At 39.9% G+C, this 26402-nt stretch overlaps 2 protein-coding genes across 6 annotated transcripts in view; one reads left to right on the forward strand and one right to left on the reverse strand.

The window, feature by feature from the left end:
• Positions 1–2012, forward strand: LOC127974921 (cholecystokinin). Its single transcript, XM_052578515.1, has 3 exons — positions 1–155; positions 1013–1255; positions 1580–2012. Exons 2-3 carry the CDS (start codon positions 1015–1017, stop codon positions 1708–1710), a joined length of 372 nt encoding a protein of 123 aa, XP_052434475.1. The 5' UTR covers positions 1–155; positions 1013–1014; the 3' UTR covers positions 1711–2012.
• A 16520-nt stretch (positions 2013–18532) lies between these two features.
• Positions 18533–26402, reverse strand: part of LOC127974913 (trafficking kinesin-binding protein 1) — a 42758-nt gene continuing 34888 nt past the window's right edge. For 4 of the 5 annotated variants that reach the window (XM_052578495.1, XM_052578492.1, XM_052578494.1 and 1 more), the window contains 3 exons: positions 24872–25207; positions 22879–22981; positions 18533–21164 (listed from right to left, as the gene is read on the reverse strand). In XM_052578495.1, coding sequence (XP_052434455.1) covers positions 20399–21164; positions 22879–22981; positions 24872–25207 — 1205 coding nt within the window. In that variant the 3' untranslated portion in view covers positions 18533–20398. Of the gene's footprint in view, positions 21165–22313; positions 22403–22878; positions 22982–24871; positions 25208–26402 lie in introns of all 5 variants that reach the window. The other variant, XM_052578497.1, reaches the window with a different exon arrangement.

The raw sequence follows: 26402 nt of genomic DNA on the forward strand, positions 1-26402 counted from the left end.
TGGGTCAAACAGAGCCAGCCCACTCAGAGCGCTATTTAAGGGCCTCTCTTGCACAGTGCAGCGAAGTTTCAGATACACACTTGTTCTGCAGTCAGCGTGTGTTCTCCATCTCTCTCTCTCTCTCCTCCTCCTCTCTGCCAGAGTTTCACCTGAAGGTATGATCTCAATTTTTCTTATATTTGAATGTGGAGTGTTGTATGCTTCTGTATAAAATCACTCAGGCTACAGTTGTGTAAAATATTGTGTAATATTATATATTGTGTAATGCGATATGTCCCATTGTTCTGTATTTTAGTTTGTAGATTTTAAATAAAAGATAAGGAGATATGAAGTGTGTGAATAGGGTGCGCTAGTAGTGATGTAGTTTCGACACAAATTTCAATTTCAGATCCTTTTGCTGTTTCTTCTTGGCTTGAATCCGAGAGTTATTTAGGGTTATTAGATTTTTAGTATCTCAACAAAAAAAAAAAATTAAATTGAATAAAATCATTGTTTGAAAGAAAGAAAGAAAGAAAGAAAGAAAGAAAGAAATAAAAAAAGTCATTAAGTCAAAATTTGCAACCCAGAAATCAGTTAAATGGACCTCTTTGACAAATGGGTTTGATCAGAAACTGGTGAAATAAACTGAAAAACCCATATTTGAGATCTACCAATGTTGCACATTGCAGCCCAATTAGTTTGTATATCTGGTGTTTAATTCAAATATATTTACACTTTTTCTCTGTAACTGTGCTGGGTTTCATGTCTTGAATGGAAGCAGGAAAGTCTCAGTCCTCTTTCTTTTAGAAATCTTTTTTATTTATTCTGATGGAGGATCTTTTAATGGAATTTAGCATTTTAATATTTTTAAGTTTGATGTGAAATCAGGTGAAAATCTGTTCGCTAGGCTTAAATGATTTTTTTACTCATTAAGGTGTATTTTGCAAAAGCTCAAATTAATAGGATTTTAATGAAGCAATATTAAAGCTCTAACATGTGTGTGTGTGTGTGTGTGTGTGTGTGTTTATTTCAGCCATGAACGCTGGAATCTGTGTGTGTGTGCTGCTGGCTGCCCTCTCCACCAGCAGCTGCCTTTCTCTCCCCGCAGTCTCAGAAGATGGGGGGCAGTCTGATCTCGGGATCGTAATGGAACACACACGCCACACCCGTGCAGCACCCTCCAGTGGACAACTCAGCCTGCTGTCCAAAGCAGAGGATGATGAAGATCCCCGCAGCAGTTTGACTGAACTACTGGCCAGAATCATCTCCACAAAAGGTGGAATTCTCGTTTCAAATGAACCGAACTTTTATAAATTGTCCCTTATGCATATTATGTTATAGCCTTTATAAACTATGATAATTCCATTTCAATAGCATTTCAGTTGCATTAACTTTGGTCAATTAGAGTTAATATTGTCCTATTTAAGATTTCTATTGATCCTCTACTACAGCAACAGGAATTATATAATAATAATAATATAATAAATAATACTTCTACTAATGATTTATTTCTAGATTTATATATAAATAGATAGACACGTAAGCAATCTCCAAAGGTTCCTGTGCTTAAATAAATAAATTATTTTGTCTTTTCATGCAGGTACATATCGCAGAAGCCCCTCCCCAAAAAGCAAGTCCATGGGCAACAATCACAGAATAAAGGACAGAGATTACTTGGGATGGATGGATTTTGGCCGACGGAGCGCAGAGGAGTATGAATACTCCTCGTAAGATCTTTTCAACAAATCATGTTAATCAACCTGATTAGCCAATCACCTGTACAGAGTCACCCATTTCAATGTCAATCAAATCAAAGTCTGAGAGCTCGGTCTGATGTAAATTTGTTTGTAAAATGGAGATAATGCAATATATAAATATATGTGTCCATCTATATATATTTATTTTGCAGAAAAAAAACGAGTGAGAATGTAGTCTCAACTGCTTTTATTCTCATAACTCATGTATATATGATTTTATCCTCACTTTAGACATATCACAGGTGTCTCGAATAAATCATTGCCTTAACTCACTCATCCAAAGTCTCATGGCTATCGTAACTCATTGTACATTTGAAATGTAGAAAGAAAAATCCAAGTTTGACCAGCATAACGTGCATTTAGGACCATTAAACAACAATAACAAAGAAAAAAAAAAAAAACTCTGTGGATTAAGAAAAACTAAATCAACTGGCCATTTAGCGTTTAGCTTTTCTTAGCAAGTAGCTTTGATTTTATTATCTAAGCTGAATCCACCACAGATCAGTGAAGCCATTTGTGTGGTGTTGAGGGACCAAGCTAACAGATTACAGTTAATGATCTTATTATGAAAGCTTTCTCTTATTGGTCCCCCAAAGCTAAACAGCTAGCATTACAGCACTAGCGCCACGAGTAGCCTTCAAATCCAATTCTCTTCCCATTGCCTGAGGGACAGATTAGAGTTCAGGCAATAATACTCAAATCTGCAGAACAGGGTGAGAGACCGAGAGAGAAACACATGCAGACGGTTAGACAGGGAGACGACGCTCCATGGTTTATTGTGCAAAACACTTGAGTTAGCACATAATGGATGAATCGTAGGCTGATGATTGCCAGCGAATGAAGAGCTACACCAAACAAAAAGAGCCATTATGCCACAGGTGTGCCTTAGTGAAAGAGATTTCATTCTGTTAGACAATATAAAGTGAACCAATAAATGCACACTTATAAACAGTGCCAAACATGAAAAGGTTTGCAAACAGGGCAATTAAATGTGTTCTGGCAATGTAGATACATTGTCTGAGCCAACTAGCTAATTCTCTTATTCCCCCCTTCTTCACACATAGACAAATGCATCTTTGAAGTGTTTTTCACTGACGGATACCAAAGAGTTTGGTTTTGCTTTATTGCTTTACAGGTAAGACAACTTCAAGTCCTATAATGCAGAATGGTTGTTTAGGGACTGGACTGGTGCTAAAATGACACTTACTTCATTGTACCCAAATTTCCTGGATTATATAACAACACATTAGTCATAACTAAGGAAAGACCTGAGATAATTAACTTACAATTCACTTACTCTTTTGAGATACTTAATTAAATTTAATGAATTATGATGACTGGCACGATGGATTATGATGACTGTATGCAATGAACTGACATATTATTTGCAGAAATAAATTATAAACTGAGGTTTATTACTTGGTGTTTTGGAGCTTGTTCAGATCCCTGATCTAAAGTATGAGCAATAATAATGTCACATGCTTTCAACATGTTCATATTTAATGTTTTATGCTAGAATCCACATGATTGAATGCTAGGATTAGACAGTCTAGTTTCCAGCCCTGCTCCAACACACCTGTCTGTAATTATCAAGTGCTCCTGAATATCTTAATTAGCTGGTTTAGGTGTGCCTGATTTGGTTGGAGCTGAATTTTGCAGGAAGGCAGATCTCCTGGGACAGGATTGGGCATACTCAGAGTCGGAAACTCCTGAAATGAAAAAGAGGATTCAATTATTAAAGGGATATTGTTATGTTTAACAGAATAAGTGAAAAGAGAGTTTCGGGTGAATGCTAGTTGACTCAATGGACTTCAGAGGCAACAGAATGGAATACAGTACAACTGTGAAACATGCGCATCATCATGACTTCACGACAGTATTACTACAACAGATAATAACAATGAAGAACTGGATTGCAATCACAACACCCCCACCCCCCCCCCCCCCCACCCCACAAACACACCTCCAAGATTAAGTATGAAACGTAGCTTCAAAGTAATGGAATTGTACAGGACATGTCCTTGTCTTCACAGGGTGAGTTCTCATAGGGGTATATTCAGATTGTGGGCTCTGACAGCGTTCGTTTCTTGCTTCCTGTCTGGTGCCTACATCAGGATCCAGATTTAATGGTGGCAGAATTTGCTCCATAGGTCAGTCCAGGTTTTCCTCCATAACAGAAGGAGTGGGCACTCTTTGAAGACAACTGACATGCCAGCAGGATCCATTAGCTAGTTCAAAAGTGACTGGTCCAAGTTGCTGTTTGAGCTGGAGGGGCTGAGAGAGGAGAGAGCAAAGTTTTTCTAAATCTTGTGTTGTGATGTGACCTACAGGCTCTTACCCAATCCTGTACTCTTATCTTTGTGGGCCGAATGTGATGCTTGCTGTCATATCTGGCTCTCATGTTGCGTTGATGTTGATGAACCTATGCCCGAGTCGAAGTGTTCACTGATGAGATGAGATGAGATGAGATGTGCACTGCCTGCTCAACGGTAATTCTAGTTTCCTGTCAAGCATGAGACAGGCAGGGGACACCCCACTGGTAGCATGTTGGGTAGCGCGATAATGCAATAGGGTCTGGGAGAAAGCAGCCTTAACTGGGAAACCTTGGACAAGGTATGCACTTATGCCATTTTTCAAACTTTGGTTAAATCTTTCCATACCGCCATTAGCTTGAGGATGGTAGAAGGCAGTATGTATATGGGCTATGCCCTTGGCAGCTAGGTACGATGAAAATTCACTGGAAACAAACTGCAGGCCATTGTCAGTGGTAATGGCCCGTGGGATTCTCCATCAGGGAAAAGAGTTGCTCCATGAAATCAACCATTGCGGAGGATGTAACTGAGCCCATTGGCACAACCCCGGGCCACTTTGAGTGGAGGTCATACACCACAACTAGGAACCACTGATGGTGAGGAACAGAGGCAAGCTCTCCACAAATGTTTATTTGTAGATGCTCCCAAAGCTTTGTGGGCCAGTCAACAGTTTACAAAGGTGGCAGTGCTGGAGCACCTGTTTTACCACTAAGCAGACAAGATGCATAGTCTTGTAGAGAGACTTCTTGCTCTCTGTCAATCCCTGGCCAACAAACCAAATCTTGGCACCTCTGCTTCAGTTTAACTATCTGTACATGACCCTTCTGTGCCATTGACGGCACCTGCCCCCTAAGGGGTAGGTTCAGGGTAATGTAGACTGGGTCTGCTGCAGACTCTCGCTTAAGTTCTTCAAGAGCCACTGCAGCCTGTAAGGGCTCATAAACTAACTGCACAAGGTAAATATATCTATATCTATATCTGACTCTGGCTGGTTGGCTGAGCTTGTTGACTCAGCAGCTGAACGTGACAGGAAATCTGCAATCACGTTGTCTTTTCCAGCAGTGAACAGCAGCTGGTAGTTGTACTGATTCAACCTGTCAGCCTATCGGTGAAGCCGGATCGTCCATATATATACATGTGCCAGCACCGATATGGCCAAATGCATGCCAACGCCTCTCTCTCTCGCACTGAGTATTTCTGTTCCACAGTACTTAGAGCCTGTCGTAGAGGGGCAGTAATTTCACATTACTGAGGTAAGAACCTAAGCAGTCATGCTGAGGAAGGATGCAAGCTGTCCAGCTGAGGTTGGCATTGGAAGGTTGTCCAGAATGGCTTCAACATTGGACTGCAATTGTGCAATACCTGAGCTGGACACCTGGACAGCAATCCAAATTTTCCTTTGTTCAATGTCAGATTGCATCTAGACAGAGCTGTGAACACCAGTCTGAGGCATTCGTCATGAGTGGTTACGTCCTTTCCATGTACTACAATACAATTTAAGTACACAGCAGTACCTGGGAGCCCTGCTATTACAGTAGCCATGATTTAACTTAGGCCAAATGGAATTTAGACCTTAAAACAGAACAACCCCATGTGAGTCATGAATGCAGTCACCTTTCAGCTGTCCTCATGAAGGGGTATCTGCAAGTAACCTTTCTTAAGATCCAGCTTTGTGGACTCTGAGGAAACATAGAAGAGTGTTGTGAGTTCCTCACTTGTCAGCAGTGGGTATTTGTCTGACAGCCTTGTTATATCCCCGAAGGTCAATGCAGAGACGTATGCCTCCAGCCTATTTTTGCACAATCACAAGATTTGAGACCCAACGGGAAGCATCAATGGGCTCAAAGAGGTCTGCAGCTAGCATGCCTTGTAGTTAAGTGGTGACCTTGTTGCACATGGCGAGATGCACTCATTGCAGTGACTAGATTACAAACGGTACATCTAGGTTAAGCAGGGGTTTGTGGGAAAAAGCAGAGAGGCAGACTAAACGACTCAATAGAGCGGGAAACTCTGTCTGCAATGGAGAGTCCACCTGAAGGATGGTTGCACCACTGTTGTCATCTAGAGAAAAGTCAAGGCTAAGGAACAGGTCAAAACCTTATAATAGTATAATAATAGTAACTCTGATAAACGTTTTCGCCCATATTATACTGGCAGTTTAAAAACTCTAGTCACAGCAATGCTGGCTTGGCCATGACCAAAGAGCTCCAGAAGTGATGGCTGTAACTCAACATCAGAGAAAAATGTCTTGTAAGTTCAATTCAATTCAATTCAAGTTTATTTGTATAGCGCTTTTTACAAAACAAATCGTTACAAAGCAACTTTACAGAAAATTATGTTTCTACAATATTTAGTAGTAGCTAGTAGTTTGTGCACATTTGACAGGATTTTAGAAAAAAATAATAATAATACAAGACGTAGTCAGCTAGACGATGAACTATCAATATTATTAATTAAGTTATTATATGATTCAGTCACACATTTAGCAATAATTGTTAGTTCTGTTTGTTGATTCAGGGTTAGCATCATCTGAGGTCCTCTGAGGGTCAGCATCATCTCTTCTGGATCCAGGTGTTCTGGATCGAGGTGTTCTGGATCCAGACTGGAGCTTGTGTAAATCCTAGTTACCACGGGACGTAAATCCCGTGGCGAAACATAGAAACAAAATACAGACATCATTAGCATAGCTGCTGATCCAACAAAGTAAAATTAGTTTAACCCAAGCTAATGAATAAAAATGCACCTTTGATCAGATGCAACTACACTCACAATTAAAAAGATACATTATTCGAATGCTTGGCGAAAGAGATGTGTTTTTAATCTAGATTTAAACAGAGAGAGTGTGTCGGAACCCCGAACATTATCAGGAAGGCTATTCCAGAGTTTGGGAACCAAATGTGAGAAAGCTCAACCTCCTTTAGTGGACTTTGCTATCCTAGGAACTACCAAAAGTCCAGCGTTTTGTGACCTTAGGGTGCGTGATGGTTTGTAACGTGGTAGAAGGCTAGTTAGGTACGCGGGAGCTAAACCATTTAGGGCCTTATAGGTAAGTAATGATAATTTGTAACTGATATGGAACTTAATAGGTAGCCAGTGCAGATACTGTAAAATTGGGGTAATATGATCATATTTTCTTGACCTGGTAAGGACTCTAGCTGCTGCATTTTGGACTACCTGTAGCTTGTTTATTGACGAAGCAGGACAACCACCTAGAAGTGCATTACAATAGTCCAGTCTAGAGGTCATGAATGCATGAACTAGCTTTTCTGCATCAGAAACAGATAACATGTTTCGTAGCTTGGCAATGTTTCTAAGATGGAAGAATGCAGTTTTTGTAACATTGGAAATATGATTTTCAAAAGACAAATAGCTGTCTAATATAACACCCAGATTTCTGACTGTAGAGGAAGTAACAGTACATCCGTCTAGTTGCAGATTGTAATCTACAAGATTCTATGTAGTGTTTTTTGGTCCAATAATTAGTATCTCTGTCTTATCCGAATTTAATTGGAGAAAATTATTTGTCATCCAATCTTTTACATTTTTAACACACTCTGTTAGCTTAGATAATTGGGAGGTTTCATCTGGTCTCGTTGAGATATATAGCTGAGTATCATCAGCATAACAGTGGAAGCTAATTCCGTATTTACTAATAATATTACCAAGGGGCAACATATATATTGAAAATAGAAGGGGACCTAGGACGGATCCTTGTGGCACTCCATATTTTACTGATAATAAATGAGATGACTCCCCATTTAAGTAAACAAAATGGTAGCGATCGGACAGGTAGGATCTAAACCATCTTAGAGCCTGCCCTTGAATACCTGTATAGCTTTGTAATCGATCTATGAGTATGTCATGATCTATGGTGTCGAACGCAGCACTAAGATCAAGTAAGACTAGAAATGAGATACAGCCTTGGTCTGACGCAAGGAGTGCAGTTTCTGTGCTATGGTGGGGCCTAAAACCTGACTGAAATTCTTCATACAGATCATTTTTATGCAGGAAGGTGCTCAATTGAGCAGACACAACTTTTTCTAAAATTTTAGACATAAATGGAAGATTTGAAATAGGCCTATAATTTGCCAGTACACTAGGATCTAGTTTTGGTTTCTTAATAAGAGGCTTGATAACCGCCAGCTTGAATGGTTTTGGGACGTGACCTAAAGATAACGACGAGTTAATGATATTGAGAAGCGGTTCTTCGGCTACAGGTAACAGCTCTTTCAGTAATTTAGTGGGTACAGGATCTAATAAACATGTTGTTGGTTTAGATACAGTGATAAGTTTATTTAGCTCTTCCTGTCCTATGGTTGTAAAGCACTGCAGTTTATCTTTGGGTGCGATGGATGAAACTGAAGTTTTAGATGCTGTAGAATCTACATTCGCTATTGTATTTCTAATGTTATCTATTTTATCAGTGAAGAAATTCATAAAGTCATTACTATTTAACGTTGGTGGAATATTTGAATCAGGTGGCATCTGGTAATTTGTTAACTTAGCCACTTGGATTGTTTTGGTTATTTTCAATGAGTTTGTGTATATGCTCTGCCCTAGCAGATTTTAGGGCCTGTCTATAGCTGGACATACTGTTTTTCCATGCAATTCTAAAAACCTCTAAGTTAGTTTTTCTCCATTTGCGTTCAAGACTACGAGTTACTTTCTTGAGAGAGTGAGTATTACTGTTATACCATGGTACAGTACGTTTTTCTCTAACTTTTTTCAATTTGATCGGGGCAACAGCTTCTAATGTATTAGAGAAAATAGTGCCCATGTTGTCAGTAATTTCGTCTAATTCATGTGTATTTTTGGGTACAAATAGCAGTTGAGATAGATCAGGCAGGTTATTTGCGAATCTTTCTTTGGTGGCTGGAACAATAGTTCTGCCCAGACGGTATCGCTGCGACATATAGTTAATATCAGTTATACGCAGCATGCACGATACAAGGAAATGGTCTGTAATATCATCACTTTGAGGTACAATATCTATAGCAGTAAGATCGATTCCATGCGATATAATTAAATCTAGTGTATGATTAAAACGATGAGTGGGCCCGGTGACATTTTGCTTGACTCCAAAGGAGTTTATTAGGTCAGTAAACGCAAGTCCTAATGTATCATTTGCATTATCAACGTGAGTATTAAAATCTCCCATGATTAGCGCCTTATCAACTGTAACTAGAAGGTCTGAGAGGAAATCTGCAAATTCTTTTAGGAATTCTGTATACGGCCCTGGTGGTCTATACACAGTAGCCAGAGCAAGAGATACATTAGATTTCTTTTGCATGTCTGACAGAGTAACATTTAGCATAAGTATTTCAAAAGAGTTAAACCTGTATCCTGTTTTCTGGGTAACATTGAGAATATCACTATATATTGTTGCAACACCCCCGCCACGACCAGTCTGACGGGGCTCATGCTTATAACAGTAGTTTGGTGGAGTAGACTCATTTAGACCAAAATAATCATTTGGTTTTAGCCAGGTTTCAGTCAAGCAGAGTACATCAAAACTATTATCTGTGATCATTTCATTTACAATAACTGCTTTTGGTGTGAGTGATCTAATATTTATGAGCCCAAACTTTAAAAATTGTTTTTGTTCATTTACTTTACATTTTTCTGGTTTAATTACGATAAGATTTTTTCTAGATCCTACATTATATTTATATTTTGACCTCACTATTCGGGGAACAGACACAGTCTTAATAGTTTTTACAGTGCAAGTACTTTTAGCATTTAAGCGGGTGGAACAAAACTCATCATAATGGTTATTTGAGAATTGTCTTACTAGTCACATGGAGCGAAGTGTCCTGGAGATGTTGTCAGAAAGCAGCTCCGCTCCGATTCCGCTGGGGTGTAATCCATCAGCGCGAAACAGCCTAGGACGCTCCCAGAAAAGATTCCAGTTATTAACAAAGAGCAGTTTCTGTTCTTTACACCATGACAACAACCATTCATTTAAAGCAAAAAGTCTACTGAACCTTTCGTGTCCTCGTCGATACGTGGGCAGTGGTCCTGACACGACGATCGTCGCCGCGGGTGTCGTGCTGCGAACCGTCTCGATCAGGCTCCCGAAGTCCCTCTTCAGCGTCTCCGTCTCCGCTGTGGATGCACCCAGGGTCCGTGGTGTCCCGGCGTCGCAGTGAAGGACATCTGGGAAGATCGCGTCCTGGGTGCACCGGGCCTGCTCAGAGAAACACACGGAGTAGACGTGGTGGGACTGTTAACAGCACGCTGTATACTTACCCCGGACTTGTGAGCATCAGCCCGGGATGATTCCAGCGCGGCTCTCCGCTCTCTCAGCTGGGCCTGCCTCTGTTCCAGGTCGCGAATCTGCTTCCCCACGGCCTCGAGCTCGAGCTGCACAGAGTGGAGACATTCATCCGCCATTAAAGCAAGTAACAGTGAGTACAGCAGTGGTAATGTGTGTGAATAGAGTATTAACAATGTAAGCGCAGTTAGGAGCAACCACGCTTGCTGATGCGAACTGGCTAAAAGCTAATAGCGGACCCGGGAGATCAAAATAAAACTAGTGTTAGCGAGGCGCTCTGATTGTTTTTGTTGTAGAATACAATAGAGGATATATTCACACGTTATATAAACGGAAACGATGATGTATAAAATTGATTTTTAAGTTAAAAATAGTCAATGAAAAGAATACAGTGACGGAGCTCAAACGCAGTACAGCCGTCAACAACAAACAGGAAGTCGTTTGTTTGTTGTTATAAGTGGCCATATTAAGCAATGACACTTTAGCTCCTGTGTCCAAAAGCAGTGGAATGCAACAGTCTTTCAGCTGCACACCACATGTAGAGAAAGTGAGGACCAATTATATGAATTACTGCTGGTGAAGGCTGCACACTGGACTTTGATCTGCACCACCTTGCAAAGTGGTTGAGCTTACCACAATTCCTACACTTTTGGCCAATAGCTGGGCAGTCTGGGGACCTGTTGGCTTGGTGAATTGAGCCACAGTTGTCACATTTCCGTCTCTGTTGACTTGACTGAGGCTGTTTGCTGGATGATTGCACCTGCGGCTGGAACTCCTCATGACTGTATTTACAGGTACAGAGGTGACATCCATTTTAACTGCATTAGTCACTGCTATTTTAGCTGCACACTGTTTAGCTTCTTGAGTGCCAGAGCGAAAGCCTTATCCAAAGTAAGTCTATCATCTTCCATAAGCAGCCTCTCTCTCAACCATGCACTGTTTTTTCATTAAGTTGGTCTCTAATTAATTTGTCACTAAAAAGTGTACTAAATTTGCATGGCTCAGTAAGGCTTTTTAAATCAGTGGCAAACTGACTGGCTGACTCACACGATCATTGGCATCTTTGCATGAAATTTATGTCTTTCAACAGCAGTCTTTTGAAAATATCCTTTTAGTCATGCAACAGCGTCAGAGTACTTATTTGCAGCGCCGAGCATCTGGAAGATCAGTAATCCTTATGCACAGAGACAATTGAGGAGAAGTGGAAGAGATGCCTTCTCCCGTCCAGGACATCATCCAAGCCCGTGGCTAGAAGGTACATCTGAAACGACACATACCATCGCTCCCACAGCACAACAGGTTCACCAGTGTGGGGCAGAAATGGTTCAGGGGGAGGCAGAGATAAAGCCATCCTCATCGCCAAATGTTATGTTCAACAAAACACGTGCAAACAGAGCTTTGGGTGAATGTGTACTCAAAGAACTACAGCAGAAACAGAACAGAATATGTTACAATTGTGAAGCATGGGCATCAGCATGACTTCACTACAGTATTACAGTATTAGTATTACAGCTGAGGTGAGGAGTGTGATGTAGAGATGCGCACTAGCGGTTTAGCCAGTCACAATACACTGAGCCAGATGACCAATCTGAGCCCATTGCATATATCTGAGGGAGGGGCTTAATAAAAACCAGGAAATCTTTGGAGCATTGACTGAGTGGTGTAGAATAAAGGTAAACTAGGTATTTTAAAGAACCTGTGATTCTGTGAATGTGTGATGGTTGTCATGGCCTTTCCTGAAAGTCTTATCTTGAAGGTCATGAAACCAAGTCTGGAGATGTTTTCCAAACTCAGCATTCTCTTCTGGACTTGGCTTAGTGTTGGCTATTGGCAGAAATGATCAGATAAGAAATCTTAGAGACAGTTCCTTAAGATAATTATAATAAGATGTCTAAATCAGGCACTTTAATGTGTAACAAGTTATTGATTATTGGATTATTGGGGTCCAATCAGTATTCTGAATATTCATATTAACTAAATCTAGTATATATACAAACAAAGTGGTCTAAAATAATTTGTAGAATTTGAAAACATTAAAAAACCTTTTTTATAATGTAATTTCATTAGATTTAAATACATTAAAAAAGTTGGCACCTGTAAACAAGTTAAAGTATAGCTTTGCTTTTCTGAACCTATACATCTACTGGTCTCTGATGTTTTTGATGGACATAGTCAGTCCTACTCCCATGTTGTGTTTTGCTACCCAGTATATTTACTGTGCATTGTATGACAATGTTTGAAAATAACCTTACCTTGCAGGTTTGGAAACCAAACCTGACACTTCTTGCTGAACTTATCTTCCCCTTTAGCTGATGGTTTTACTTAAAGGGACAATAAGTAACTTTTTAGGTATTTTATTATCTAAAATCAATATTTCTATTCATAAATATGCCCTCAATGGTGTACAAATACCTATGCCAATGTTTAAACTAATCCTCGTAAATGAAGAATTTATTATCTTTATATACATGGGACGGGTAGGTTGACGGAGGCTTCCATGTAGTTCCGCCATCTTGCAAAACTATAATAGCAGAGAGGGACAAAAAGTACTAAGCCAACGCGTTTCCACAGCGCGTTTTCGGTCAGAGCCAGAAACGCAGGTGCAGAGCAGTGAGAGGCGCTTGAAACTGCACCGGCAAGTTTAAAAGTCTGGATTGCATTCTTTGTCATGATTCTGCCCTCGTGTCCTTGATTTTTTTCCTAGTCTTGAGGCAGGATCATGACAGACCCGTGCTTGTGTTGTCTCGTTCCCTTGCCCCGCCCCCCTTGTTAACCTAGTCGTGTCTTGATTGTCCCATCTGTGCCACCTGTCGTGTCTTGATTGTTCCCCCTATTTAGATCTCCTAGTGTGCTCTGTCTTGCGTCGGTTCATTGAGAATTGTTCCCTAAGATTTGTGATTTGTGTGTGTTCCTCACCTGTGATTGAGATATTGTATCCTGTATAACCGTGAGTGTTATTTGTAGTTAGTGTTCTCCTGTTTTGAGTCTTTGTTTATCTTGATTAATCAGTCCTGTTTAGTTATTGTTGTATCTGTCCTAGTCCTGTTTTCCCCCTCGTGGGTTTTGTTTTCCCCTTTTTGTAAATAAACCCCTTGTTTTGTGATTCCCTGTCTGCACTTGAGTTCCTCCTTGCCTAACCTTGACAGAATGAACCGACCAAAAAGGAACTCAGCAGGCAGGAGGGCCTCTGAGCTTCAGCGTCAGGCGGAGTTCCGGAGGCTGTGCTGGACGTCATCCCCCACCGACAGGAGGGGGGTCACCCTCCCATACTCGCCTGAGGGGGAATGGATCCTCCGTAATTATGCCCGGCTGTGGGAAAGCATCTCCCAGGAGGAGCCACAGAGGTCCCCTCCACCTACCCAGCTGCCAACGATCCCTGAGGGTCGTGTCCTGGCCGTGGCAACCCTGGGGGATCAGGCAAGCCCCTCCCAGAGTCCTGAGGTGCCCTCCACAGCCAGCAGTCTCCCCATGAAACGAGGGAGACGGTTTTCATGGGAGTCAACTTCTGAGTCTTCGGCGTCCAAGACTGCCCTGCCCGAGACCAAACTCCCCCAACCCGCCTCTGACCCAGCTGTGGCCTCTGCACCGCGCCCAAGGAGGAAGAGGAGGAAGAGGGGGCCTGCCGGTCCTGTGACCCTGTCTCCTCCCGTGCCAGCAGCGGAGAGCGCTGGCGTGCCCGTGCCAGCAGCGGAGAGCGCTGGCGTGCCCGAGCCAGCAGCGGTGAGCGTGTCCGAGCCAGCAGCGGAGAGCGCTGGCGTGCCCGAGCCAGCAGCGGTGAGCGCTGGCGTGCCCGAGCCGGCAAAGAAGAGGGCAGTATGCAAGTCGGCAGTCGTGAGAGCGCAGGAGAGTGCCGCGGCCGACTCTGCAGCAAAGACTTTAGTACAGTGTGTCTCATCTCGTAAGGAGATGCCAATTGTCTTAGCGGCTAAAGCCTTTTCAGATTATTTGTCTAGTCTTGTCCGTATCCTAGAAGTCCCCGTCAGTCCTGTCTTGTCCCCAGACCCTGTCCCTAGAAGTCCCGAGTGTCCAGCCGTTGTCCCCCCGTGTCCAGTAGATGTTGTATCCCCGTGTCCTGTTGTCTCCCCGTGCCCTGTAGATGTTGTCTCCCCGTGCCCTGTAGATGTTGTCTCCCCGTGCCCTGTTGATGTAGTCGCCCCTCGTCCTGTTGATGTTGCCCCGCGTTCCGTAAGTGTTGCCCCGCGTCCTGTGTCTGCCCCTGTCAGGTCCTCTGTCAGTTGTCCAGAGACCTCTCCCCACCCCTCTCCACCCAGACCTGCCCGGACCCCCCGTCGTCAGCCTTCGTCCTGTCCTCCTAAGATTCCTACCCCACCCACCCGCCCTGGTCTGTCCCCCATGAACTTTGTGGTCCCGCCCCCTCCCCTTCCCTGTTTGTTTTTTTTTATTTGTCACCCTAACCCTGCCGTCGTGTATTCATGTCTGCCGTTGTTATTATTTGTCATGTCTTGTTGGTTTGTGTCGGTGTCCCAGTCCGTCATGTCAGTCATGTCTCGTGTTTGATGTTCCCTTGAGGAGCGTCTGGAAGCCGCTCCTTAAGGGAGGGGTTCTGTCATGATTCTGCCCTCGTGTCCTTGATTTTTTTCCTAGTCTTGAGGCAGGATCATGACAGACCTGTGCTTGTGTTGTCTCGTTCCCTTGCCCCGCCCCCCTTGTTAACCTAGTCGTGTCTTGATTGTCCCATCTGTGCCACCTGTCGTGTCTTGATTGTTCCCCCTATTTAGATCTCCTAGTGTGCTCTGTCTTGCGTCGGTTCATTGAGAATTGTTCCCTAAGATTTGTGATTTGTGTGTGTTCCTCACCTGTGATTGAGATATTGTATCCTGTATAACCGTGAGTGTTATTTGTAGTTAGTGTTCTCCTGTTTTGAGTCTTTGTTTATCTTGATTAATCAGTCCTGTTTAGTTATTGTTGTATCTGTCCTAGTCCTGTTTTCCCCCTCGTGGGTTTTGTTTTCCCCTTTTTGTAAATAAACCCCTTGTTTTGTGATTCCCTGTCTGCACTTGAGTTCCTCCTTGCCTAACCTTGACATTCTTATTATGGACCATACATATGCCGCGCCACAGGAGAAGAAAACATCGTCGCCAAAACAGTCAAAAATAGAACGTAAAAGGAAACGTGACCGTAGATTACAGAAAACAAGAGTTAATGTCGGTGAAGCTTTTTCTAGGTGGAAAGAGCTAATGCTTGATAAAGATTTCAAAAGAGACGCTGAAGTGGCCAGTTTTCTTCTCGACAGGTAAGTCAGTGTTACAGTCTATATTATAATATTTTTTTTATATCTAACAATGCATATAATTCAGAAAATATGACGAATAAATTAGACATAACTACTAATTACAATATTTCATGTTTTCCACAGTCAGTAATTCATACTGTAACATTCGTTTGTTAGTTGTCATGTTGCAGTTTGTTTGAAATAACACACCTGTTCACCTGAAGGAAAACTCGACGAAGTGCTATTAGAAGACATCCTGTCAAAGCTTTTTGGTACATATCGCCTACCGTAGATGCAACGCGCATTTGAAAAAGCGAGGCGCTGGAGAGCAAAGTTAGTTTGAATGCAAAATACAATTTCACCACTAGATGGGAGTAATTCCTACTCAGTGTCCCTTTAAAGGGCTAATTTAATGGAAGTATTATTTATTTAAATGGTGCAACTTCAAGAGTCCTTCTTCACTGTATAAATAAAATATATTTTAAAATGTTGTCCATAATTACTTATTCTTGGTGTTCTTTCCATGAAAATTTGGAAACCAATTCTACAGTTTCTCTTGAAACAGATATCGGTTCCTTTTAACATCCCTTGTAATTTTAATAATTGCTGGATAAAACAATCACTTTGAGTGTATTAGACTTTCCACTCTTTCTACACACTGTTCAACAGCTCTTGATCAACCCTTGATCTATTTCTTTGTTTAGTTTATTTCACTGTGGATTCTAGTCACATTTCAAAAATACTTTTACAATATTACAGTTTTGCAGGAAGATATAAAGTGTTAATTCTAACTTTTATTATACATGCTATTTTCACATGGAAATTGATTGGACTGCTATCTACAATATTTAATGACAATATATATTTTTTTAAAAGGTCGATTTTCTGTTTATACATTCACAGGGTATCATGTTGAGAAATATTTTAAATCATATTAATCATGTTTAATTTTAATGGACACAAAGTTTGTTAGGTTATATTGCATGAACTAATGAGAACATAACTTTTGTTAGCCATGTTGTGCATTGCAAGTTAATGTGCACCATATTTGTACATCTTATATATGTATTTTATAGAGTAAATCTAAATATGATGCTGTAATCAGCATTTTAACGATTTTTTCACGACAGCTGTAGCAAAAATATTGCAAGACTTCAAAACAGTTCCACATTAATACTTATTTAATATGCAAAGAAGTCTTAAAAGAGACCTGACCATTAAAACAGTTGAAACCAGTAAATGATGTAAAAATCCTATAAACATTATGGTGCACCTCAGTGAAAGATAAAATTCATTACCCTTTAAACATAGTTTGTAGTCTAATTAGTTATTTTCTAAGAAACAGTTTGAGTTTCTGTTCAGTTTAACATTATCCTCTTTCCCACAATATTAAACATTTTAGATGTTTTCCTTAACTGATTTTAAACCAGTTATTTAGATATAGGCTTTCTCAGCTTCCCTATTTACCCAGTTCTTGCGATATTGCAATGATGCAATATTTGGAAAGTTGGTTTTGCAACAAAATGTTTTTATTAAATATTATCTCATTTAAATGCAGTGTGGATCACAGAATCAGGTATGGTCTGTGGTGCTTAAATTATGCTCAATTGGTGCTAAGGGCTCCAAAGTGTGCCATGAAAATATCCCCTCAAGCATTACATCAGCAACAGCTGCCTGAACCGTTGATACAAGGTAGGATGGATCCATGCTTTTATGTTGTTAACACCAAATTCTGAGCCTACCATCCAGAGGAATTGAGAATCATCAGACCAGGCGACCGTTTTCCAGCGGTATAATGCTGCTGATCGCCATCAAGGTTTGATGTGTTGTACATTCAGAGATGCACTTCTGTGAATCTCGGTAGTAATTAAGTGTTTAAATGAGTAACTGTTGCTTTTCTGTCAGCTCAAACCATTCTGGCCATTCACCTCTGACTTCTGGTATCACAGAAATTCAAAGTCATTTAAACGACCCATCTTCCTCATTCTGATGGGGCATTTCATGACATTTTGTTTACAAGTGGTCACATAATCGCAGTCAAATCATTCCACGGTTAAAACACTGTGATTACGTGAACTGCGATTACATGAGGCATGCGATGTTCATTCATGTTTATTTAACGTTAAAACTAGTATTTTATTGTACATTTATTGTTTGAATTTCCTTATCAAAAGAAACAATATTATAAACTAGAATTTCCAAAGAAAGTTCCATCCATGCAGTGATTCGTTCGGTACACATGCAAAAATTTTTAGTACAAATATATGTGTACCGTTAAAACCCTAATAGACAGATCATTATTTTGACTGTTGAAGTTGAAATGTGGTTTGGTTCAGAGTAAAAAGGCATAAATTACAGCCAAAATGAATTTGAGAAAATAGGCCCATTCAGAACAGTCTTGCAGGAACAAAGTGTTTTGTATTTGTGTTTGCAATAAATTGTAGAGTGTTTCTATGGAAACCCTCTGGAGCTCGAGAATGTCATCTGAATATCATCACATTGTTAGTAAATAGCTGGTGCTCTTCACACGAAGCGGCCTGTTGATCAGTCAGCTGAAGTCTGGACACAAGCATCTACTCACTCCATGCTAATTTACAAGATAAGGGTCCTAAAGTGTTACTGTTAGCTCAAGATCAAACAATTATGGATTCAGAAACGTGAACTGGCATATTATGGACCCACTTGTTCTGACCGCTCTGGCAGTTTCTTTGCGACAGGTTCTGTGTTTGAATTACACTAGACTGATATGGAGTTGCTGGGTTATGAAGATGGTAGGGAACAGAATCAGATATGCTACTGAATCCAGATGGATTATGAGAACTGGATTGATTTGGTGTTGTGTTAGTGAAGCCTGCCCTCTTGAGGTCAACAAGGCTAGTGTATCATGAATGTTGAAAATGTCTTTGGATACTCATGGACCTATAGTACTTGAATAAACATCTAGTTAATAATGCAAAATAAGACAATTGACACAAAATTATCACAACTGGTTTATTGATCCTCTGCAAAGGGAGCTTCTAGAATTCGTGAACCAAAACTCCACTTTCCACCAGTGTCATCGCTTCTCTATTTTTACTTTTTTTTTCACCTCAAGTTTAGTTTAGTTTTTTTTTTTTTGCTTTTATATATAAAAGTTAGCATCTTTGAATCCTTTGCATATTTACCATTTACAGTGTACAAGTAAAACATCCCTTCAGTAATCTGATGAAATAAACACACCACTGAAATCAATGTTCAGTCAATGCAGATACCTCTATGGTTCGGAAACACATTCGACAAATGTCATGCTGATTAAATGCGCGCGCGCACAAACATACAGTACACACACGTTTACACCTGACAAATTAAACTTGCCTCAACTAAAAGAAAACACAGACCTTTTCTTTAGAACGACTCATGCACTTTCAACTGTATGTGCTTCCTCTGCAATATATCGAAAATATAATATATCCTTTAAATATTTTCATTGGGAAATCAACATCACACATTGTTACAGTATTTATGTCAGTGCATACTGTCGCAGGCAAAGCCATTCGATACAGTCTGTCCAAAAGAAGAAAAAAAATTATAATAATTCAGGCACTATACATTCCTATTGCACCCTTGATGTCTTTAAAGCTTACCATACATACTTCACTTGCTTTACATATGACACACATCAGTCAGTAGGTTCCAAAACCACAGCAGATGTACAGTATACATTTTCAGTTTAACCTGACATCCTTTTGCCCAAAGAAATTGTAGTTGTGCAATTTTCCCATCAAGTCTTCGATACTGCAATTCAACACACTGTAAGCCCTGTACATCCACACATACACTGAGAAATAATGTTGGTCTCAACAAAAGGACATCAAAAGATGACTTAACGTGAACATGATTGTGTTTTCAAGTTCAAACCTGCTGCAATTCTTCATGCAGCACTTTCACAGCCCCGTGGTCTCACTTTCTCTCTGAAGTATTTCAGTCAGTCGACTTTTGAGGATGTAAAGCACAGAGACTTTGTGCTAATGTGCAAATTATCACCAATTCATGTCAACAGCGCCCTCTATTGAGAGTAATAGTTGAACTCTGTTATTACACTGTAATTACTATTATATTATGCATTAATAAGCCATTTTAGACACTTAACATTACACTGCTTAATTAATTGGATGGACTAGATGAAAAAAAGGCCTACGTGAAGAGATTTGTGCTTATAAAAGCATGTTTTACAGATTTTTGGCACACTAAAGGGGCTGATTTAAAGCACTAATTAATGGACATTAAAAAGTAAATTCTGACCTAAAAATTAATAATAAATGACAAAACTTCATTGTTCACCAAAGTCTGGGCTACCATTAGCTTTAAGGTGCTACCAGTTATCTTGCTAGCATCATGAAATTAATCAGTTTTGAAATGTCACATCGGAAGACCAGATTTACAAAGGTAAGAAAAAGAAAAAAAAGAAGACAACGTTTTCTTACTTATCCTTGAGTAGTTTTTGAATTCAAAAAGTGCTTCAATTAAAAGTAATTCTGGGGCATTAATTTTCCGCTCTGATCATATGCTACATTTTATCGCAGCTAACAAGTGCAAATTGTCCAATTTTTTTTTTTTTTTTTTTACACACAATGACAAAAGCTTGGAATATACCAAGACATGTGACAATGCTGAATGAATTGTACTCTATATATGTTGGTCAGATGGAAAGAGAAATAGACAAAAATAGGTTGTTATAGCAACTGTTATAACAAAATAATCTATACAAATATCATCTTAACAGGCACTCGAGTTGTCGCAGGGATGATATAATGTATCAATGCAAATTTAAATAAAGGCAAAAGGGACGACAGAGAGGCAACATTCACTTTTCATTGAGGCTAGTTTGTCTGGGTGGCCCAGGGGCCAAGAGCAGGTCCTCGCTGGGAGGCCCCGGGCCCTTCATAGCCATACTAGCCCCAACCATAGCTGGGTAACTCCGGTTTCTTCTCATCCCTGAGTTCAGCACTGGCAGTCCCCCGATAGGGGAAGTCACAACAGCGTGGGCCCCAAACGACGGTCCCGGCCTTCCGATCCCTGGGGTCAAAGTTCTGGGAGCCAGGCTAAACTTCTTCACCTTGTCCACCAGTCTCAAGTTCTGCACACTGACTTCAGTCTGACACGGCGTATCTGTCCGAGCTCTTTCGTCCGCCTCCCGCACTTCCTTGAGAATTGAGCTGGCTGGGCGTGAAGCCAGGAAGGTTTCATAGGGGGGGTCTGAGGGGCTGTAGTCTACAGGGAGCACAAGACTGGTGGGTTTGGACTTGCTGGGGGAGTTTGGAGGAGTGGAGGGAAGCGTGTCCAGGCCGGGATGCATGGGGGTGACAGTGTGCGATGTACCGGGGTCTGGTGGAGGGGCTCGGTCCGCCCGGTCCCAACTGAGAGGGTTATAGACAGCAGAAGATATACCTCTCTCCTGTAGGAGGCGCACTAGTCCCAGAGAGGTACTGGTGGTCTTGGTTGAGTCGCGGAGGTTGGTGAAACTCTCCGCCAAGCTGAGGCGACGAGGCGTGCAGGGGGTGGACACAGGGGTCGAGCGCAGACTGCTGTTGGACATCACACAAGAAGCTAGTGATGGACCTGACAAAAGACTGAAAAAGTGAAGCTTTATTAGATATGAGATCTCTAGTTATATAAACCACAGTACACTGATGAGTCTGTGAACGCAATTAAACAAACTGAAATATTCCAATAGTGCTGTAAGTCAATCAATCCAGTCAATAAAGTCAATCCAAATTCAGGACATTTTGTGGTTAGTGTGCTTGCAGTTTGATTGGGATGAATCTGTGTTTGATTGTGCAGGTTTGATTTAAATTTCTATACAATATATAAAAACTAATCGAATTGTGATTTTTCTTATTAAAAAATGCAATTGCAATTTAAAATGTGATAAAAATGGTTTCAAAAAGCCTTACTGCACTTGGTTGTAGGGCAACATTTTATGATTATAAAATAATATTGATATTATTACAAAAATTAAACTAATAAATATACTACTATACTACTACTATATTTATACATACATTCACACACACACACACACACGTTTGTTTTTGTGAAAAGTGGGGACATCCCATAGGCGTAATGGTTTTTATAATGTAGAAACTGTATATTCTATCGCCATTCACCAACCCTACACCTAACCCTAACCCTCACAGGAAACTTTGTGCATTTTTACTTTCTCAAAAAAACTCATTCAGTATGATTTATAAGCGTTTTGAAAAATGGGGACATGGGTTATGTCCTCATAAGTCACCCTCTCCTTGTAATACCTGTGTCATACCCATGTCATTATACAGAGTTGTTTCCTGTTATGTCACAAAAAACATGCCCACACACACACACACACACACACAGATTGTTTTGATTATAAATTAACATCCTGCTGACATCAAACCTCACAGTATTTGTATATTGTTAAGTTGTTTGATTAGACACATCATGGTTCTGTTATCATTCGGTTCCTTCAAGCACTCTACGGTAAATTAAAGTGTTAAGAAATTAGTAAACTGTATATTATAGTATTCACTTACAATACCCACATATATAATCATAGATTCATACACAGTGTGTGTTATTTACACAAACATTTGTTACGTCATAGTGCATAAAGTCTTCCTCAAAAAAGTTCTGGTGTTAGGTTGAGAAAATCCTTGGGGTCAGTTAAGAGTGGTTTGTGTTTGGTTAGAGAACAGCACACTCCCATGACACAAGGTCTGATCAGCACTATTCCTCCTCACCCCCAGGGGGCTCTGCTCAGTGAGTCTGCTCTAAACCCGCCACCAGAACAACATGATAGAGAGCCGCCTCATCATCCTCGTCATATGACCTGCAGAGAGCCAGTCGCACAGCTGTACAGTATGTTTGCTATAGAGACAAGTTATGTAATTGGAACCCTTACAGACAGATTTACAGATTTAAAAAATGTCCAATAAACCATAGGGTGTTCTATTTTTTGCTTTACGGTTCCAAAGTTTGCTTCTCCCTCCGATATTCCTTATATTAACCCTCATTTGGAAGTCAGCAGATTTCATAAAGGAATAGATTTTTTGTCCAATATTTGCTTGACCTTAGTTTTTTTTTTTTGCTTAGTACAGTGCCATCAAAGGGATAACTCTGTACTTTATTTACCCCTAAAGGGTTCATAGTACCTTTCAGAGGTAGATATAAGGGTACTGCTCCAGTGACAAGCTGTAATCCTAAAGGTACAATTTTTACATATTTCTAACAAAGTATTTTCCAAAAATGTCTGATATGATCCATAAAATGTATGTATACTAACAAGTTCTTAAGATGGTATTGTACCTGGGTGTGACTCTGGTGAGTTCATCAGTAGGGTGCAGGATCCTGCAGGTGGTGAAGGTGTACGTGGAGCTGGTGTGGGACATACATTTACCAGGGAAATGCACTGGGGAGAGCAAGAAAGGAGAAACAAACATCAGTACAAAACGCCACAAACACATTTACAGTATATAAACACACAGAGGTAGTTAAAACTGCTTCAGGATCTGAGGAGAGCTAAAGCAATGTAATGTGGCATAATGCAAGCTATTATTGAGCTTAAATTATTATGTTTACATACAAATCATGACATTTTAATCATATGATATGATCCTGATGCAGTTTTAAATAGCTTCACGAAGCAGGAGAGAACAGTGGGAAAGTGGGAAGATCAAATGATGAATTCAGTTATTACAGACAAGCTAAAGCATGTAGCAGCTGGCACTTTGTTTCAATAACTCTCAGCAGAAAGTTGTCAGTTATGATTAAAGCAATACTTCATCCCAAAACATAAAACAAAACAAAACAAAAGCACAAGAAAAAGAAAACAAACTAAACTAAACTAAAAAAAGAACAAAACAAAAACAAAGCCAAACAAAAACAAAATGAACAAACAAAATTAAAACAAAAGCACAAGAAAAAGAAAACAAACTAAACTAAAAAAAAAACTAACAAAACAAAAACAAAGCAAGACAAAACAAAACCAAAATGAACAAACACAATTAAAACAAAAGCACTGATAATCACAAAAGGCTTGTGAGCATTGCGTCTAACACTTTATATTGTGGCTTTCTGTGTTTGTGTAGTAGACAAGCCTGACTTTGAAAGCATGTGGAATGTGTTTTTGTCTACATGTGGTGTCAGTGTGACCTCTTTCCAGTGACGTAAAAGTCGGTTCACTCACATGACAGTGGCTCACACCTCCATGTTTTTAATAGAACTGCGTAACATTATCCGTTAAACACACTCAGAACTCTAGCTGGATGTTATTGACATGCTGCGGCTCCTGTTGGGAATGTGTGATGATGTGTGTTAAATGCATCCAGGGATGTGTACTGTATGTGTGTTGTACAGTTTAGTATCAAACATCACACTCTGTGCTCTCAGGGAAGGCACCAGCCTAAAACTCACATAAGGTTTTATCAGGGGACAAGTGTGTGGAGAGAGTGAGTAAATAAATGTTGTTTACCCCCCCAGGCCTTAAACTCTCTGACACAGTGTTCTGGTAATGCAGGTAAGAAGAGAGATTACAGAACTTTCAGAAATGAACTAGTGCTGAAAATGAAAATCGAGTCTATCTTAGAGTAGATCTACCAATTTTATATAATATCAATGATTTGGGGTGAATTGTTAAAGGATGAATGAAAGCCTGTCAAGACCATGTCTGGGTCTACAAAAAAGTACTTAAATGTATAAAATTATAAAGAGAAGGAAATGAATAAATACATATAAAATAAATAGAAATATAGCATATTTTAGGATAATTCAGATTTCCCATTACTACAAAACAATATATGATGCATTTTACATATTATAATTTAATATGTAAATTATATTTAAATCAATTTTTTCATTGTTTTTTTTAATTAAGTTATTAAATTGTGTTGTAATTATTTTTTTTTTTTTATATATATTATTTAACATTTAACATTAACATTAACATAATATTTTACATCATTCCAGAGTTTCCAAAGGCTCAATTCTCATTGTTTCCAACACAAGGAGCCAGAGAGATGACTGACAGGTCACAGACAGAATGACAGTAAAAAAAAAAAAAAAGAGAGACTATACTCAAAAGAATATGGCAGCTGTCTTCAGGGTGAGTGGATGATGTGCAGTGGGTGTGTGTCTGCAGCTGAACAAGGAGAGAACCAGCTCATCCTAGGCCCTCAAAGGAACAATACAACTGGGGTTTATGGGAACTCCACTAGGGCATCGTCTGTTTTATAGTGAGGCTTTATGTTGCCTCTCCCCTAAGCCTGTCCGGAGGGTTAGTGGGGTTACGAGGGTCCCTCACCAGATGAGACCTCCTCCTCTCCAGCCTCCATTTGATCTGGCCCCACTCCAGGGGTCCCTCCATTTTCTAAGGGCTGCTCTTCCTTGTAATCAGGATTGTTGGCACGCGGTCGACGCAAAGAAGGTGAACAAGGCAGAGAACCCAGGCAAGAGGTAGAGATGGGAGATTGGGAATGCTGTCCTGGCTCATCTTCCTCCAGGTCGGTGAATTGGTACACCTCCTCCAGGTCCAGCTCTAGCGGTCGAAAGCCCTTGGTCACGACACCCGGCCGTGTGTCCAGGAGGTTGCCCAGGTGGGGCTGAGCGAGCAGCTGCCATGCGTGCAGAGTGGCCGAACCTGACAAGCAGAGGACACAAGAGTGGAGATCAGATACAAACTTTTAAAAATGCCACATAACATACAGAAGACTGAGAACACACTGAGATCATGAGTGCAAGGTGACGTGCATCAAGTGCGACATAAACGTTTTCAAATGAGCATTTGTTGCATGCTAAAAGAAACGAGGTAAGAATGAAAATGTCATAACATGATTTTAATGGGTTTCTGTTCAGTATTTTGAATGCTGCTAAAGTGGCTAGTCCAGAAAAACGTTTGCAACTCTCTAATATCAAGAGATACAAGACAGTTTCAATGTTTAGAACTGATATGCGAAACTTTGTAATTTAAGGCATGTCTGCATTCTATTACATTTTAGGGATAAAATTATAATAACAGATTACTCATTATTTGTTTTATATTATATTATATTATATTATATTATATTATATTATATTATATTGTTATATTATATACAATATGTGTTCAGATTTTTAGCAGATGCATATTTAACTGATAACATGATCATAAAAATTAAAAAAAATCATTCAGTACATAAACATTTACAGTAATATTAAGAACTGGGTAAATGATGGGTTCCTTTCAGATTAGTGTGTAGTCTTTTGGATTACATTCACTTGTAGTTATCATTTTATCATAATCCATCTTAATCCATTTTATTGTAAATGCAATATGTTCCTTTGAAAATGGCCAGAAATAGACATCATGATATATAACCAAAGCTGTAATACTCATTTGAATCGTGTTGTGGACAGACTAAAGAAAAGAAAGAGAAAAGAAGGAGGGGGAAATTAAAGTGGTGTTTATTAGAGAGCTAAGACAGACAGGTTAGAAAACAAAAGAAGGATGCAAACACACAAACTTAAAATTGACAGATGTTGGCAGTAAACAGATTAGGGTTATGCTGGTATCAAATTTTCATGTTGCGATTAATTGCTAACGCTTTTATCATGGTATACGATATTATCACGGTATTGGCCATAATGCAGTATAACAGGTAAAATAACTTTTTACTTATAATAAAAATAACGGAAATATTTAAATACAATAAAGCAATACAGAAAAATATATAAAGTTAAATGTTTTACACAGATTAAAGTGCAAAAGAACTATAAAGACCAATAGGGATCACTTAACAATAAGACCTCATTAGTTAACCTTAGTTAATGCATTATTATTCACAATGAGCAATAGC

The sequence above is a fragment of the Carassius gibelio genome, chromosome B16 (genome assembly GCF_023724105.1).
Source record: "Carassius gibelio isolate Cgi1373 ecotype wild population from Czech Republic chromosome B16, carGib1.2-hapl.c, whole genome shotgun sequence".
In the NCBI taxonomy this organism is placed as follows: Eukaryota; Metazoa; Chordata; class Actinopteri; order Cypriniformes; family Cyprinidae; genus Carassius; species Carassius gibelio.